Here is an 18,270-nt window from a genome sequence, read left to right as displayed (position 1 = left end):
GTGTGAGGCGGGTCTGAGGCGGGTCTGAGGCGAGTCTGAGGCGAGTGTGAGGCGGGTCTGAGGGAAACTTTGTTTTGGAACTTCTTGTTGTCGGTTTCTGCTCCGCAGATCGAGGTTCTTGGGACGTAAATCCTCAGAGCGGTGACCTTTGACCCGTTGGTTCCGTTCAGGTTCTAAACTCTACTTTAAACATCTTTGGGTTTCTCTTCCGTCTCGCAGCCACATGCCTCTGAGTCCGACCGCTGACACCAAACATGATCGCCCGCGGCAACAGGCGGTTACTAACGGCAACCCAACAGGCTCTGCTGTCGCCAGGGACGACGACGCCGACGACTCGCCCCCTGGAAACAGCGTGGTGGTCCGCATCGGGATCCCGGACCTGCAGCAGACGGTAACGGGCTCACAGAACGGCGGCGGGAACAGAACCATGGAAATAAAAGCAACAACACGACACAAACCTGTCTGTGTGTCTGTCTGCATCTGTCTCTTTCTCTGTCCGTCTGTCTGTCCGCCTGCCTGCCTTCTCTCTGGCTCCGGCTCTCTCAGAAGTGTTTGCGGTTGGACCCAGAGTTACCAGTTTGGACCAGTAAGCAGAGGGTTCTGGTGACGTTGACTCAGTCTCTGTCGGATGTTTTGAACTATGGTCTCTTCCAGCCGGCGTTCAACGGCCGAGCCGGAAAGTTTCTGGATGAGGAGCGGCTGCTGAAGGACTATCCTCTGCCCCCCATCACCCCCATCCCCTACCTGGAGGTAACGACCCGTCAGAGGCTCCTTTTAAAGGACCGGTCTGCTGTTTTACTCAGGAACCAACCAGCAGCTGGATGTTTATCACTGATTCAGAGCTGATTTCAGATCAGTAAGAAACGTCCAGTTCTTCCGACAGTCATGGAAGAAGGAAGTCCACCGTCCTTCAGGTCCTGAACCGCATCTGAAATGATCCAAACCTCAGATTCCACGAGTCATTATTTATTCAACAGAACCTGGGTCCAGCTCCTGATCCAGAACCTCCTCCAGCAGCAGAACCCTCAGTGGGTTCCTGGTTGTGGAGGAGCTGTGGCCCACTCTTCTTTCCATCATTGCTTCAGCTCTCTGAGGTTCTGGTTCTGCTTCTGGACCGTTCTGCTGTGTTTGGGATCATTGTCCTGTTTGTCACATCTGACTCCAGAATCAGCCCAAACCATCAGCCCTCCACCACCGTGCTGACAGCTGCAGTGCATTCTGGGTAAACATCTGTCCTCTGGTCTGGTTCTGCTCCAGAATTCTTCTGGTTCCTTCAGATAAACCTGAATCAAGCTGCCATGTTGAGGCTTTAACCTTTGACCTTTGACCTGCTAACTAAGGCCTGTAGAGTCTGAGCACTGCACGGTCTGACCTTCAGGGTGAAGATCAGCAGCTGTCTTAAATGTTTCCTCTTGTGAATAGTCTCTGAATGACCTTTGACCCTTCCCAGGTTGATGGGCAGCAGCAGCTTCTCTGAGGTCATTGCTGATGTCTTTCCGCCCTGACGTTGTGCTAACACACCTGGATCAGAGCAGCAGGTTCTGGTAAAAACCAGATCAGGTTCTGAAACTTAAAACTGGAGCGCTGAAGGATCGTGGACTTCCCTTTTCTGACTGATCAGAACTTTAAAGGTTTAAAGTTAAACATCTGCAGTGAGGGTAGGAAGCAGCGGGAGGCCTAACATCTGTTGGTTCAAACTAAAAATAAGAGTTCAGGGTTTTTATTAATTTAAAGAACAGATCAGCTGATTATTTCAAAATAAAAGGTTTGGATCAGGGTTTATTTTTCTGATTTAAAGACGCATTCCCACCATTTCTCCTGCTAAAAATAAGATCAAAATATTTAGTGTAACTCTAGGTTTAAGATTATTTTCCACTTAAATGTTTTGAAAAGTCAGAAATTTATTTAATTAGTGTTGAAGCTACCAGATCTTTATTTGTTATAAGTCAAATAAAATCTGTTTTTTGGTTTTTGTCGCTGCTTAAAGTTCTCCGTCTTCGTCTCGTTTCTGTTCTTCGTGTGGAAAGGTTTGCTGTTGGTTACAGCGGAAGATAAATGTGTTTCTAACCGCCGGTTTGTCTGTTTCTGAACAGTTTCGTTATAAAAGGAGAGTTTACACGCAGAGCTACGTGGACGACAAGCAGCTGGCGAAGCTCCACACGAAGGTAAACGTTTAACGAGCTCCGTAAATCTAAAACCCAGAAGACTCCGACTGACAGCGTTTTGTTCCTGCAGGCCAATCTGAAGCGATTTATGGAACATGTTCACCAGAAGAACGTGGAGAAAGTCTCCAAATGGTTGGAGAAAGGTCTGGATCCGAACTTCCACGACTCGGACAGCGGAGGTGAGCGGGAAGCAGCCAGGAAGTAGTCTGAGCCCATTTGTCACCAGCTCTAAAAACCAAAACACTCAAAGTTCAGAGAGAAGCTGAGGAAACGTTTATTTTGACGCAGTCTGAGCTGCAGGTGCTCCTCCTCCACGAGGCGCCGGTTTTAAACCTGGACTCGTTTCCTGGTCTTTGTGTCTCTTTCCTTCAGTTCTGTTATTTGGGACACAAACCTCAGGCAGCCGGGCCTGATCCGGGTCCAAAAGTCTTTAAAGCCTCAGATTAAAAATGGCTCCTAACACAGAACAGAAACAGCAGAACTTTCGATGATGTTTGTGTTTTTAGACGAGTTTCAGGAAACTGAACCAGAACCTCAGCCTGGCTCTGTTCTGGACTTTAAGACGTCCCCTTGTGTCCTCAGAATGTCCCCTGACCCTGGCTGTCCAGCTGGAGGACAGCGGCGAGCTCATCAAAGTTCTCCGCAGTGGAGGAGCCCACCTGGACTTCAGGACCAGAGACGGGATCACGGCTCTCCACCGGGCCGTCCTCTGCAGGAACAGCGCCTCGCTCACAGTGAGACACCCGACCCGCGGGCCGACCCGATGCCCTGTAACTGTGAGCCGGTTCTGACCCGTGTTCTGGTCCTCAGACGCTGCTGGACCTCGGAGCGTCCCCGGACTACAAGGACAGCCGGGGTCTGACGCCGCTGTACCACTCTGCCATGGTGGGCGGAGCCCCGTACTGCTGCGAGCTGCTGCTGCAGGACCACGCCACCCTCGGTACGTGTGTGTGTGTGTGTGTTGATTATTGTTGAGAATCACTTAAGAGCTGAAAGTGTTGTTGTTGCCATGGTTACAGGGATAACTGATGAGAATGGATGGCAGGAAATCCACCAGGTGACACACACACTCACACACACACTCTCACTGATGAGTCTGGGTTCTGCTGGGTTCTGATTCTGGTGTTTGTGTGCGAGTTCAGGCGTGTCGCTATGGCAACGTGCAGCACTTGGAGCACCTGCTGTTCTACGGCGCCGACATGAGTTCCCAGAATGCTTCAGGAAACACTGCGCTGCACCTCTGTGCCCTGTACAACCAGGTAACACGCAAACAACACGCTAACGGCGCCGCGTGAGTTCACGTCACTCAACGGTGGTGTTGGTTCTGTAGGACAGCTGCGCCCGAGTTCTGCTGTTCAGAGGAGCCAACAAAGACATCAAGAACTACAACAACCAGACGGCCTTCCAGGTAAACAAACAAACAGGAAACTGAAAGAAAATCCAGTTTATTTTTGTTTGACTAAACAACATTCATGAAATGTGAATTGTTTCAGTCCAGCTGCTGTCAGTTTCTGTTTTTAAACCCAAACGGGTCCGGTTCTGTCGCTGGTTTCAGGTGGCGATCATCGCGGGGAACTTCGACCTCGCCGAAATCATCAAGATCCACAAATCGTCTGATGTTGGTGAGTTTCCTGCAGAGTCCGGAGGCCCTCAGGTTCTGGTTCTGGTTCCAACGCTGTGAACAGAGATGAGACTGATGAGCTAATGGCTGGTCAGAGCGCAGTAATTTCCTGTCATCTTAAACTGTTGCAGGAAGTGCTACAGCTAGCTGCTGCTGTGTGTAGGTAACATATTTATCATGAACAGAACCAGAACCGGGTTTTAACGTTCCGTCTGTGTTCTTGTGTCCAAGCAGTTCCCTTCAGAGAAACCCCGTCCTACACCAAGCGCCGGCGGGTCGGCGCCACCAGAACCGCAGCAGGAAACGGGCTGTCCTCGCCCCGCTCCCTCATTCGCTCGGCCAGTGACAACGCCCTGGAGAGCCCCGCCTCCTCGCCCGGCCCCTCCCTGCAGAGCCTGGAGACGCACCACGACACGCACACACACTCCCTGAGACGACACACACGCCGCCTCAGGTAGGTCTGCCCTGGGGGTCCCAACCTCCGCAGCAGAACCGTAGCGTGACCCGGTTCTGGTCTGTCCTGCAGCCCGAGCGGGGGGGCCCACGTGGAGAGCAGCCCCCCCTCCTCACCGCCCCCCACCCCACAGATGAGGAAGAGGAGGCTGTACAGCGCCGTGCCGGGACGGACCTTCATCGCCACCCGGTCCCACGTGCCCCAGGGGGCTGGAGAGATCCAGCTGCACCGCGGGGAGCGGGTCAAAGGTGAGGGGGTGGGGCTACAGATGGGCCCACAGTCTGCGGCGAGGTTCTGACTCCTTGTCTCTGTAGTTCTGTCCATCGGCGAGGGGGGGTTCTGGGAGGGCAGCGTGAAAGGCAGAACTGGCTGGTTCCCTGCAGACTGCGTGGAGGAGGTCCAGATGAGACAGTACGACCCGCGACTCGGTAAGTACCCCGGTACCGTCTGCGCTCACCGAGAACACGCCCAGGAACATGAGATGCGTGTGTTTCAGAGACGAGGGAGGACAGAACCAAGAGACTCTTCAGACATTACACCGTTGGGTCGTACGACAACTACACCTCCTACAGGTGAGCCTCAGAACCGGGTCGGAGAACTCGGTTCTGCTGTTTCAGTAATTAATATCTGCTGTTAAAGGCAGGAGGACAGATGCTGCCAAAATAAGAACTTACCCAATTTATAGATGTCTGTTTTTCCTTCTGACATGTAAAGTGACAAAGGGGGCGGAGTCAGCGGTCTGTTGGAGCTGCCATTAGATGGGAAGGAAGTTTAACGAACGTACAGAGGTCGTGTTTTATATCATATTTAAGGTATAAAACACGACCTCTGTACGTTCATAAAGCTTCCTTCCTTCCAACCAGGACTCAGTCTGTTGGTTAAATCCACTCCGTCGTGCAGGGCGGGGCCTCTCTGCTCTGACTGACAGCTGTCAGTTGGAGCACCAACATTTCCCTAGACTTGTTGGTAAAGGGGTCTGACAACTCGCTGCACATTGGTTCCTCTTCAAAGAAGGGCGTGGTTTAGCATGAGAAATAGAAACGGTGGCGTTTCTCACGGTCAATGTGGGAGTCCTGGTTGGAGGGAAGTAAGCTTCACAATCCCTCTAATGGCGCCGCAGTCAGCAGCTCCAACAGACCGCCGAGAAGATGACTCCGCCCCCTTTGTCACTTTACATGTTAGTCAGAAGGAAAAACAAATCAATAAATGGTTAAATTAACATCACATTATTGGCAGCATCCGGCTGTGGAGTTCTGTAGAAACGTTAATATCTTACCTGTTGTAGATGAGCTAATGGCTAGTCTGAACACGAGTTTAAAACAAAGAAACTGGACTTCTCTCACATTCGAGAAGCTCAGTTATCTTGTTCAGACTAGCCGTTAGCTCATCGGTCCAGTCAGAATCAAAGAGCCGTCTGCAGCAGGTAAGATACTGACGGCTGGTTCAGGAACAGGAAGCTGCTCCCTGGACTGAGAGACTTCCTGACCCCTTCATGTCTGCGTTGCAGCGACTACGTGATCGAGGAGAAAACTGCCATGCTGCAGAAGAGAGAGAGCGAAGGCTTCGGCTTCGTCCTCCGAGGAGCTAAAGGTAGAGATGGAGGAGTTCTTCCTCATCATCATCATCACAGCTGGATGCAGAGAAACGAGTCTCATAATAAAACATTTTTTAACCCACCGAGTTCCCGCCTCCTGATTAAACAATGATCCTGGAAGCCTTTCAGCTCCTCAGAGTCACATGTACCCCTCCTGTTAAAGGGATAGTCCGGTGATTTTTAAAGTGATGTTATTATGCTAACAGCTGCCTAAACATCCCTTCATAAATGACCAGACTATCCCTTTAAGGGCCAGGGCTACGGTGTACATTTAAGGACATCCTGCAGGTGGCACTGTTGTCAGGATTCTTTTTATCTTCACAGTAATAAAATGATTGAGTTTAGTCAACAGACGTTATTCTCATGGAAACTGAAGATAAATAAATTCTGACACCAGCGCCCCCTGCAGGATGTCCTAAAATGAGCACCGTACAGGTGGAGAGTTGGTTTGTAACTCAGAGGAAATAACTTGAATCTGGTGACAAATAAACCAACAGTTAATATCTTACCTGTTGGAGAAAGGACTGATGAGCTAAAGGCTAGTCAAACCACAGTTTGTTTTGACTCTGAGGAACTGCAGCTTCCTGTTTGACCCACCTGGTTCTGTTTCCAGCTGAGACGCCCATCGAGGAGTTCGCCCCCACGCCGGCGTTTCCCGCCCTTCAGTACCTGGAGTCGGTGGATCAGGGGGGCGTGGCCTGGAGGGCGGGGCTGCGGACCGGAGACTTCCTCATCGAGGTAACGGCCAGCGTTGTTTTTGTAGCTGACCAGGAAATAAAAATCTCTGTGAGAGTCTCACCTGTCCGGGCCGCCTGCAGGTGAACGGGACCGACGTGGTGAAGGTGGGTCACCGGCAGGTCGTGTCTCTGATCCGACAGGGAGGAAGTCGCCTGCTGATGAAAGTCGTGTCAGTTTCCCGGAAATCAGAAACCAACCTGATCAGGAAGAAAGGTAGATGAATAAACTTTATTTTAAACGACGGGAGTTCTGGTTCTGAGTCGGTTCTTTAAACTCTCATGGAGGACGATCACCATGGCAACGGGCTGAACTCATCACCTGCTCCAGAGCCAGGATTTTATCCAAACATCAGAACGTCAAATTAAAATTCTGCAAATTTAAACTGTTTACTTTTATTTGACCAAAGGAAGGATGATGCAACACGAGTCCATCAGAAACACAGAGCTGGTTCTAACAGGTTCTGTCTGTGTTCAGAACATTTATAAGGTCTAAAAACTGGTTTCAATCATAAAGGTGGAGGTAGAAGTTCTGATGGATTCTGGGTCCGGATGCAGAACCATCAGGACCCAGGTCATCGTCTCCAGGGTTAAGAAGAAGAAACCTGACAGAACGGGCCAGAACTTTGTACAGATTGTTCAGTGAGACAATGGACCCTGAGCAGCAGGTTCTTACTAAAGGACCAAAAATAAGATTCTGATAAAAACTAATGAGTTAAATCTAACAGACAATAATTAACCTAATTTTTCTCTGACTTAAACTACAGACGTCCTGATAATAAAATAAAATGTTTAAATGATTAAAATAAACTTTATAATGCGGTTAGAATTAGAGATGAAAACAGATCTAGAAGAATAAAACCTTAAATAAAATGAACGTGGATTCAAACGGCTCCGGAGCCGGTGATGAGTTCAGCCCGTTACCGTGGCGACCTCCGTTTATCGTCCCGATCCGTGTCACACTCATAAAACTCTCACCTTGTAGCTCCGCCCCCTCCGAAGCGAGCGCCCAGCACGTCCCTGACGCTCCGGTCCAAGTCCATGACGGCCGACCTGGAGGAGATAGGTAAAACAAACACACACTTCCACCCAGAGCGCAGTCCAACAGCTGCTTTATGTTTCTGTTTCTGGTTTCTGTTCCGCCTGCAGCCAGGAGGAGGCGCTACGGTGAGTCAGACTCTGGTTCTGGTTCTGTCTGCACGAAGCGGGTTAATTAAAGGGATGCATAATATGACCAGCGTTAATCTCATCAACAAAGAGACGAGATCAGAAATGTTCTGTTTTCTTCTCAGACGAGACTCAAAGATCAGAGAAACGAATTAAACTAAATTAGTTTTAATAAAAGAACAAAAACACATTATTGTGCATCCTGAGCTGAAGTCGGGTTCTGTGGAAACTTAATGAACAGTTAATATCTTACCTGCTGTGGATAAATTCACTCTGACTGGATCGGAGTCCCGTCTGTTAATTTCATAAATAAATAAAAACATTATTCCAGCTGCAAGTCTTTGACTGATTAAAGTTGTTTTAAGACGTTAATCCAGGATTAAACTCTCCAAACTCAGGTCATTCAAAGATCTATCTGCTGCAGGTAAGATATTAACTCCACTCTGAAAAGATCTGAACTGTAGCTTTAAAGCTTGATTCAGGTTCTGAGCTCCAGCCCTGGTTGTTGTTGTTGTTGTTGTTGTTGTTTATCATCTCGTCTGTTTCTCCTCCAGAGAAACTGGACGAGATGTTGGCTGGGGGCCAACAGGAAGTGGTTCTGAGGGCCCGCCCATCAGACGACTTTAGAGCGGCGACGGTCAAACAGCGACCCACGAGCCGACGCATCACACAGGCGGAGATTAACGTAAGGCGAGACAATCGAGTCCGGAAAAACTCGGAAAACCCGGATGTCAGTTTGTTAAAGCAACATTTCAGCTCTTTTTGGACATTAGAGATAAAATCCAGCGAGGAGCGTTCCCAGTTCTGGGCACTGGGAACGGTTTTATTCCTCAGACTGAACGGGGTGGTCTGATTTACCTCCACCTTCGAGTCGGTTCTATTTTAAATAAAAGAACGGCAGGCTCTTCCTCTCAGCACGTAGCTGCAGATCTCCACTCTGCCTGAGGGGCGTGGTCCTAGTGGCGAACAGGAAGTCCTTTAACTGCATGTCTTGTGTTTGTAGTCCCTGTTTGAGCGTCAGGGTTTGGTTCCGCCCTCGGCTCCGGAGAAGAGCACCATGGCTTTACCCAGAGGGATGTCCAGAACCAAGAGCTTTGGTAAGACCGGCGGTTCTGGTTCTGCAGGTTGTTCTCAGCTCAGAGAATCTGTGGGTAAATGGCTCATCTTGTCGTCTCCATGGTTACCACGACAGGCGCCCCGGAGGACGACCGGATCACGGCTCTGATCAACGAGAGTCGGTTTCCCCGGAGCTCCTCGCTGACGGACGGCTCCATCCCGCCTCCTCCTCAGACAGCCCCGCCCCCGCCCCCTGCAGCCTCCTCCACCTCCTCGCTCTTCCTCCTCGACTCAGGGCCTCCTCCGTCCTTCCTCCCCCCTCCTCCCCCGGCCCGGGGGGAGGGGCTGACACGTTCCAGCTTCAAGCCGGGGGCGGAGCCGAGGCTGCAGGAGCTGTCGGACCCCAGAAGCCACGCCCACGCCGAGCGGCAGCGGAAAGCCAGGTCTATGATCATCCTGCAGGACACGCCCCCACCGCCGCTGCAGCCTGACGCGCACGCCACCGGGCACACCCTGCACACTGCCACGCAGACCTCCACGCTGTCCGTCCACGGCACCAGCCCCGCCCTCGGACACTCGCCGCTCTCACGCCGCCGGGGTCGACCAATAGAAAACCCCTACGCTAATGTTGGCCAGCAGGCTCCGCCCACCAAACCCCAAAGGAGGAAGTCGCCTCTGTTGAAACAACTTCCTGTTGAGGAGCAGGGTTAGCATCTTTACTGTCTGAGTTTCTGAGGGGATGAAAAACATCCGTCTGAGGAGGAACGGGCTGGGCCGGACCGGACCGGCGCCGTTCCTCTGTCTGAGGAGGAACGGCCACAGGCGATAAATTAATTATTAATAAATTAATTATTCACTCAGATGCCTGATTTTCTTCTGATTATATAAAAATGGTGACAAACTGTTGCGAAGTAAAACATTTACGGGTCAGAACCGTAACGTGGATCAGATTAAACAGAATTCTTCCATCCCGCCTCAGACTCAGTCCAGTTTCTCCCTTCAGGTCACGACCTGTCCAAGTCCGACCGAGGCGGGCCGTCCAGCCCCAGCAGGGCGGAGCTGTACCAGCAGCAGGTTCTGTCCGAGCGCGCCCGGGTTCAGGGCCGCCGCTCCTCCCTCTTCCTGTCTGTGGAGGGGGCGGGGTCAGAAAACCAACCGGCGCTACTGCTGACCCAGAGCCATTCGATGGACGACCTCGGCGAGCTGCCCCCGCCGGCGCCGGTCCTGTCACCTTCACCGACGCCCCACACCTTCCTCCACCCGCTGACGGGAAAACCTCTGGGTGGGTCCAGGAGCGCGCGCGCGCACACACACACACACACACACACACACACTCTCCTCCTGTTCTGCACGGTGATGACAACTCTAACTTCAGATTGGCTCTTATTTTGAAGGAGAAAGTTAAAAGATGAGATAACTTTTTGATTTTTGTCTTTCAGGAATCTACATTTACGTAAATTTACTTTAAATAAAGAAGTATGACTCAAATTTAGAGCTAAAGACAATAAATAAACTTGAAAATATAAAAACAATTTCCTCCACTGGTCTTAATGTTTATTTTGTTATTTTTAAAGAACTACTTCCTGGATGTGAAAAGGTTTATTTTCATGTTTTCCTTTTTTATCCCTCCTTGCTGAATGTTTCTTAAACTGACTTCTACTAAAATAAAATAAATAAAATAAGCTTAATGATCAGGATAGGTACAAAAATATAACAAAATGAGATCATTAAATTAAAAATGTTTTTTGTTTATTTGGACTAGAAATGAACAGAAAGCTACCATGTTAAAGACGTTAGAAGAAGAATTTACTAATAAAACAGAAAAATATTTACAGGAATTAAATTTATCTTTAATTATTTTCATCTGAAAACCTTTTTTCTGTCAGACATCAGTTTAAAATAAGCAGATTAATAATAAAATCTCTGTTTATGTTTTGGGTTGTGTTTCGTTGGCAGCTGCAGACCTGCTTTAGTTTTCCTGATTTACGATGTTTAGTGGCGGCGGCGCTCAGAAATGTGTTTCCTGTCCTCAGACCCGTCGTCTCCACTCGCCTTGGCCCTCGCTGCACGAGAACGAGCGCTCACGGCCCGAACACCGAGCCCAGAACCACGAACGAAACACACCTCGGCCTCCACCACACCCGTTCCCACCCCGGCCGCCAGTCCAGAGTCCAGACACAAGCGCACCCCTTACATCACCCCCCAGAGCAGCCCCGAGCCGCGGTCCAAGCGCACCTCCCCTCAGACGAGCCCGGAGCAGCGAACCAAACACACCACCCCCCAGACCAGCCCCGAGCTGAGGCACAAACGCATCACGCCGCCTCTGTTCCCCGACGGACAGGTGGAGCGACCCGAGACCGAGGGCGGAGTCACATCACCTGCCGCCCCGTCCCCGGAGCGGTGGAGACCCTCCCCCCTGCCAGCGCTGGCCAATGAATGCCACCCGGCTCTGATTGACAGACGGAGAAGCCTTACAGTGGGCAGCTCAGAGGAGGAGGGCGGGGCTTACACTGTGACCCTCCCACCTGCCCTGCTGTCGTCCAGCGATGAGGAAACCAGGGAGGAGCTTCGCAGGATTGGTCTGGTGACTCCTCCCCCTGCCTTCGCCAGCCCCCCCGCTCTTCCTCCCCCGTCTTCCCTCGCCTTGTTGCCGCGGCGAGGAGTGGAGGGGGGAGGAGAGAGTGGTCCTGAATCTCTGGGGAGACGTGGAGACGAGGAGGAAGGATGCGAGGAACGCCTCCATGACAGCTCCTTGTCTCCTAGTTCCCTCCCCCCCTCCATCACTCTGGCCTCCCCTCCTGTTCCTACCTCCCCCTCCTCCCCCCCTGCCACTCACCCGTCTCCCTCCTCCGCTGTCACTTCACCGTCTGCCCTGAAGCCCCGCCTCCGGTCTCCGATTGGTCGGGGCCGCTCAGCGCTGCGGGACCCGTTACTGAAGCAATCATCGGACAGCGAGCTCCTCCCCTCCGCCACGTCCTCTTCCTCCCCCTCCTCCCCCCTCTGCTCCTCCCCCACCAGCAGCCGGCAGCCTCGCTACCTGTTCCAGAGGAGGTCCAAGCTGTGGGGGGGCGGGGATGACGAGCGGCGGGGCGTGAGCCCGGAGGACGGGGTAGGACGTCCCGCCGCGCTGGGAGGACAGGTGTCCGGGTCTGCCGTGGACCTGACGACCCGCTCGGCGTCGGCGCTGGAGCTGAGCGGCCGGGCCGGGTCGGGACTCGATCTGGCGAACCGACTGCAGCTGCTCAACAAAGACAGCCACTCCCTGGGGGAGGAGCCAAGCCCCCTGGACCCGGGTCGGAGGTCACCTGTGGGAGGAGCCAGGTACTGTCGCCTGATCATCAACTAACAGGAAACTGAAGTAAATTAATTCTCTCATCTTCAGCTTCATGTTTACTTTAAACTGTCGAGTGACGGCGTTTCTCTGGGTTTTCAAAATAAAAGTTATTTTAATAACTTAATTAATTAGATTTTAAGAGTTTTCAGATTAAAGACGACTCGTCCTGAACTTTAACTGGTTTGGACTGACGGACATGTTGGACAGAAGACTCGAGGTTCCTGCAGACATTCTAACAGCCGGTTCTTGGTTCCGCAGGTTGTTCTCCAGCCTCGGGGAACTCCACACCATCTCCCAGAGAGGATACGGGTCCAGCTACACGGTCCGACCAGGAAGTCGCTAGCGGGCGATGGGCCTGCCCTCCTCCCCCGCCCCCTGCTCCGAGCGCCCGGACCTGAGCTCGGGTCGAGGGCTGACCATCCTGAAGTCGTCCAGCCTTAGCCTCCCGTCGGAACCGAAGGAGGTCCGTTTTGTTATGAGGAGTGCCAGCGCACGAACCAGATCCCGCTCCCCCTCACCGTCGCCCCACGCCTCCCCCTGCCCCTCCCCAGTCCTCAGCGGGCCCCTGCTGGCCCTCCGGCCGTGGAGGCAGCGGCCCCTGAGCCTGTGGAATAAATACGACGTAGGTGATTGGCTGGAGAGTCTGGGCCTGGCCGAACACCGCCAGCGCTTCCAGGAGCACGAGATTGAAGGCTCCCACCTGCCGTCCCTCACCAAGGAGGACTTCATGGAGCTGGGCGTCACCCGACTGGGACACCGGATCAACATCGAGAGGGCCCTCAGACAGCTGCTGGATAGTTCCACTTGACCCCTCACCTCTGAACTCATGACCCCCTGACCTGTGGTCAGACACTAGGCCTCTTTCATAGAATCTCTTATAGCTGTGACTCAATTTTCAAGCCTTTCCATCGACGCCCGGCTCTCAGAAACACGTTTCAGCTCGTTGGCTCTTTGATCGACGCAGCGCCACTGGTAGCTCCGCCCCCTCTGTGTCCGCCTCAACTCTGAGCTAAAACAAAACTTATTCATTTCTCTTTGAACTAATATGGCAGCAAACAGTTTTTAGGATCTAAAACCAGCTCTGGTAAAAAGTAATTAAGGTGTAAAAATTACATCTAAAATAAATTCAGACATTTGGTCCAAATTGTCAAATATTCAGAGTTAACAACGGTTCAGGAAAAGTTTCAGACCAACGCCCACAACAAATAAATAAATTTATCCAAAAACTAATTAAACACAAAGAGGAGTAAATAATTATCATGTTCCCAGTTTTTGACTAAATATTTGTATTAATTGAGTTAAAAGAAGTCTCTAAAAACTTTTCTCAGCTAATTAAGATGTTTTTTTTCTAAGCTTTACCAATAATCACACAAATATTTACCTTTAATATTAGTTTGACTTTATTATTAAAACCATCTGAACTACTGTAAATGGTTTTAAACGTGAGCAGATGGTCGGTGGGCGGGGCCTGAAACTAACCAATCAGAGTCCAGACCTTTCCTGATCTGGTTTTCTGGAGGCGGTTCTGACCCGTGACGAGGCGCTGACCAACGATCCGATCGGCGCTGAGGACCCGTCCTGTTCTGAGTTCTGTTTTTTTGAATATAACTCATGGATCTCTTGTGTTACTTCATACGTTAATGGAAATCATTTAGAATTAAGTAATAATAGCGTGGTGGTGACTTGCAGAGCTTATATTAGAGTTATGATTTGACAATGAGTTGAATTTCCAGGTGAATTCATGATGATTTGTCGATGAGTGTGACTTTGTGTTGACGTGTTGTGAGTTTCAGGGATCCGGTTTCTAACCTGCTTATCGAGGGCTTACTGTACGCGGTGCTACCTGCTTAAAGCCATCTGTACAGAGAATACCTTCCTCCCCCCGACCAATCAGTGACAGCGTCCTACAGTAACAGGCCATATATGGAGTTTCCTCCCTGCCATATAAGGGATCTTCTTCCCGCCATAAGTGGAGTTTTCTCCAAATGTAAAAACTATCAGATTTTACACCTAAATCTAATCTACTTTTATAAAACTGCGCAGTGAAGCACAAACAGACAATATAAAATCAGAAAGCGTGCACTTTTACAGGATTTCCATGAAATAAAACTATTAACAGAGTTATAATCAACACAGAAACAGCTTAGTGCTTATTAAAATCATTTATTGCTGCAAGAAGAGTCACTCCTCCCTCTGCTTTAAACTCAATTTAATCTAATATTTTGTATAATTCAGCTGAAAAAGTTTCATGAAATTACGGAGCAAGAATTTACTGAAGAAATTTTATATAAATATGAACAAAATGTCCCGAAACCTGCAGTTCTTTAAACTCATTGTTTTAATCTTTTAAAGACGTTTGAGCAATAGTCCTCCAGACTTTCAGAGGACACATTTATTAACGCTAAATTAGATATTTTTCCCAGTTCTATATTAAAGTTTATATTTTAGTTACTGAATGTTATTTGCAGTTGAAGCACTTTAAGCTCCAAACTTCAAACCTTCCTCCTGAGGTCACATGACCAACAGATCAGATTTAAACGTTTCTCCCTCCATCTAGAATATTCTGGATTTGAATTAAGTGGTTTTAAACAGTCAATGTTTTGTGAACGCAGCCGGGGTTCCTATAGTTCGTCCAACGCAGTGACGGCTGGAGACTCAATTACAAGAAAAGATCCAGATGAGTTAGCTGACAGGCGGATCTGGACCAGTTAGAACCGGGCATGTTTTCTGTCAGAGCAGAACTTCGGTTCTGGTGTCAAAATGCAGAAAACTAAATGGAGGTTTGCGACACCAAAACCTTCAGAACTCATGGGAGGGACGGTGGCAGCCAGCAGGGCCCGGCAGAACACAGCTGGTACCAGATGTTCAGGGTGAAGCCGGTACTTTGATCCACCCGGTCCCGCTTTGGGTGAGAAAAAAGAACCAAACCGTTTAAAGTCGATCATTAGAAATGAAACCGCTGCTTTTATCGTTATGATCCGTTACAGCTCCTCCCATCGCCTCGAAAGCACAACTAATCTTTCAGTGCCTGTTTCCATGACAACAGAACCGGGTCGTGTTCACCGAGCTCTTTCACAAAACAGTTCTGAGATTCCGCCGCAAAGACGAGCCGGACTTTAAGCTGGCGCCGGCCCGGTGCCGTCTCTACATCCCAGCCAGCGTTCACGTTGACCTTCACAGCTGTTACTACCTCGCTCGGTGGCTCGGCGGCGCAGCGGCGTGGCGGATCAATCCTTTCTGCTGCTTCGGTTCTTTCAGAAACGGACCTGAAGTGTTTTGTGAAGAAGCTAAAGACTCGAGAACCTGAACTCCCAAAGTTGTACAAAGCTGAAGTTTGTTTTTTAAACGGCCTCAGAAACAGAATGTAAATCTATAAGCAGCACATTATATTAGAATATATCCTGTATATTATGGTAGAATAGTGTGGCTGTGGTGTTTATATCAATTAGACTGATAGGAAGTAATATTCTGGGTCTATGAGGTCTTTATTTGTAGACAGGGAAGGAAAAGTGGAGACGAGAACGTTCACCAACTAAAGGGCTGGTTCAGAAGTTTTTATCCCGAACGTTTAATCAACACGTTACGTCAAAGCTTCTTATTGCAGCTTTTTAACAATTTATAAGAAAGAAACAAACTAATTTTAGTTCATTTTAACTCATCAGAACAGGGTTTATAAAACACTTATCATTTTACTCAGAAATCCTGGTTGGTCTCTTTTTTAAAGAGTTAAAGAAAAAAGAAAACCAGTTCTGGTTCTGGTCAACAAACGCAGGAAACTCCTAATTTTACTCTAACGTTTCTAATGTTTAATAAACATTAAATGTAAGCTGACCAACCAAACTGAGGAAAATGTGTTTCTAAAATATATAAATGAGATTATCATCGGAACAGACATGAAAGGAAAAAAGCTCGATGTTCTTTATCTTAGACAAACTGTAGGAGTCAGAGAATAAAACAAACATTCCTGTTATTGTTTATTATTAGTCTGATTATAATTAAATCTGTTTAAACTAACCTGTCAGCAGCAAACATTTAAACTATTATCAGAAACTCTCCAACAAACATGGCTTCCATGACAGGACTTCACAGCCAATCAGAAGCCAGATAGATTAACAGCAGCGCCACGGGTTGGTCGTGTTCCTCCGCAGGGAAAAATAGTTCCTCGTCTAGTTTTAAATGATCAGGATAAATACAGAGGATAAACAGCAGGTGGCGCTGGTCCTCCACATTTAGGAGTTAACGTCACATTTTACTGATTTATTCAGACTTCTTTAGAAACTAATAACTTCTTTTCTTAAGATTTTTTGTCTTTATTATCAACAAACTCAACATTTTTCAGTTTAATCTTCTTTGCTTCATTTATCTTGTTAAAACAGAATAAACTTTAATTTAATGCATTTACCATAAAGTTTGTTTAAAAGAGAAGTCTAATTACTTTAAACGTTTGACACTTTTCCTACAGATAAAGCTATAAAAGGATGAAATATTTCTGCTTCTAAAGTTTAGTTGTTTGGACTGTAGATCCTCCTGAACACCAGGGGGCGCTGCAGAGTAAAGCAGTCCTGAATCATAGACTGACAGCTGGAAAAAGACGGAATAATGAGTGAAACATGGCCGCCGTCCTCCTCCTCCTGGTTATGATTTAACGGTTACCCTCCTCTTCCTCACTAGCTTCCTCTTTTTACAGTATGTTTGTGGTTTCTTCTGGACTGAGTGGCGTGTGTTTACTGTAGTTTTCTCTTTTCTAAAAAGCGGAGAGCTCACGATGACAACTGATGAGCTCTTTTAACAGATTGTAATCTTTATAATAAACTGTCATTTATTACAAACAGAGCGCCGCCTTCCTGTGTTTCATTCCTTTTACAACCATCAGCATGGGAGGGGTCAAAGGTCATTTCCAAACCATCCAGAGTCCATCAATCTACAGAGAGGAAGATTAGGACAGCTACCAGCAGATTCACCCTGAAGGTCAGAATGAGCTCCATCTCAGCCTCTACAGGCCTCAGTTAGCAGGTTAAAGGTCAAAGGTTAAAGCCTCAACATGGCAGCTCAACTTGAAGGAACCAGAAGGTTTCTGGAGCAGAACCAGACCAGAGGACAGATGTTTACCCAGAATGCACTGCAGCTGTCAGCACGGTGGTGGAGGGCTGATGGTTTGGGCTCCTCTGCAGACCAGAGGACAGATGTTTACCCAGAATGCACTGCAGCTGTCAGCACGGTGGTGGAGGGCTGATGGTTTGGGCTGATTCTGGAGTCCGATGTGAGGCCATCTGTCCAACAAACACCGCGGTCCAGAACCAGAACCTCAGAGAGCTGAGCAGAAACCAATGAGCTGAAGCAACGCTGCAAAGAAGAGTGGGCCACAACTCCTCCACAACCATCAGAGACACTGATAAAGTCACTGCTACCAGTACTTCTACTGCTGCTGGACGCATTATCTGTTTAATAAATAATGATTTTGTGTTCTTGTTCACTTAGAACCAGTTAAGAACCTTAGAAGTTCTGACACAGAACACCTCAGAGAACCCAGTCCAGTGTTTGTGTTCTGCTTGTTGAGCAGTCTGAGAATGTGAACCGCTGCCCGTCTCGTTGGTTTAAACTGTATTAAGATGAACGACTGCTGTTTAACTGGGATCAGACAGATTTGAAACTTTCATGTTTCGGCTCGTAAAGTGGACAGATACCCAACATCACAGGAACATTGTGTTCATTTCATTTCGTACTGCAGACTTAAACCCTTCGGAGCTCAGAACAGGAAACAGAACCAGATTTCTGTTTTTAATCATCGAACACGGGTTGTTTGTCCGACCATCACAGGATGCATATCTGTTCCTTTCTCTTCTTCTCTCCTCAACAGACTAAAGGAATCGTTGTAAAGTTCAGTCACAGTATTTTATTTTTATTTATTATGTTCAGTGTGTGGGCTCAGCTTCAGAGCTTCACTCTTTAGACCTGTTAGGATTTTATCACTAATCCATTCATCACTTCCTGTTGTTTACTGTAAAATAACTAATGATTCATTCGTCACTGATTCCCTGATGTGCAGTAAGTTTGTAAAAGTTTGTTATTTTCATAAAATCACCTGAAACTGAAGTGCTGTCGTTATTTTCTCAGATTCAAACTGAGCTTTGATCCAAAAATACAG

General features: G+C 48.7%; 1 protein-coding gene and 1 long non-coding RNA gene across 3 annotated transcripts in view; one reads left to right on the top strand and one right to left on the bottom strand.

The window, feature by feature from the left end:
* The window catches only part of shank3b (SH3 and multiple ankyrin repeat domains 3b), a 39,289-nt gene extending 22,331 nt beyond the window's left edge, over positions 1–16,958 (top strand). The window contains 25 exon segments of the mRNA XM_017440364.3: positions 220–391; positions 547–750; positions 2,094–2,165; positions 2,236–2,344; positions 2,748–2,899; positions 2,976–3,105; positions 3,185–3,222; positions 3,308–3,424; positions 3,496–3,573; positions 3,721–3,787; positions 4,021–4,240; positions 4,313–4,488; positions 4,555–4,668; positions 4,737–4,812; positions 5,748–5,830; positions 6,448–6,572; positions 6,653–6,785; positions 7,554–7,634; positions 7,718–7,735; positions 8,290–8,420; positions 8,739–8,832; positions 8,928–9,497; positions 9,795–10,073; positions 10,825–12,112; positions 12,384–16,958. Coding sequence (XP_017295853.1) covers positions 224–391; positions 547–750; positions 2,094–2,165; positions 2,236–2,344; positions 2,748–2,899; positions 2,976–3,105; positions 3,185–3,222; positions 3,308–3,424; positions 3,496–3,573; positions 3,721–3,787; positions 4,021–4,240; positions 4,313–4,488; positions 4,555–4,668; positions 4,737–4,812; positions 5,748–5,830; positions 6,448–6,572; positions 6,653–6,785; positions 7,554–7,634; positions 7,718–7,735; positions 8,290–8,420; positions 8,739–8,832; positions 8,928–9,497; positions 9,795–10,073; positions 10,825–12,112; positions 12,384–12,933 — 5,073 coding nt within the window. The 5' untranslated portion in view covers positions 220–223 and the 3' untranslated portion in view covers positions 12,934–16,958.
* LOC112450036 overlaps positions 3,705–18,270 on the bottom strand; it is a 24,202-nt gene continuing 9,636 nt past the window's right edge. Inside the window, exons 3-6 of one of the 2 annotated variants that reach the window (XR_005234403.1) lie at positions 7,989–8,029; positions 7,547–7,621; positions 6,432–6,769; positions 3,705–3,840 (exon numbers count right to left, since the gene is read on the bottom strand). This is a non-coding gene — a long non-coding RNA (uncharacterized LOC112450036). The remainder of the gene's footprint in view (positions 3,841–6,431; positions 6,770–7,546; positions 7,622–7,988; positions 8,030–18,270) is intronic. The other variant, XR_005234404.1, reaches the window with a different exon arrangement.

Source organism: Kryptolebias marmoratus, linkage group LG18 (genome assembly GCF_001649575.2).
Source record: "Kryptolebias marmoratus isolate JLee-2015 linkage group LG18, ASM164957v2, whole genome shotgun sequence".
Taxonomy (NCBI): Eukaryota; Metazoa; Chordata; class Actinopteri; order Cyprinodontiformes; family Rivulidae; genus Kryptolebias; species Kryptolebias marmoratus.
This window is presented reverse-complemented; position numbering and strand designations above follow the sequence as displayed.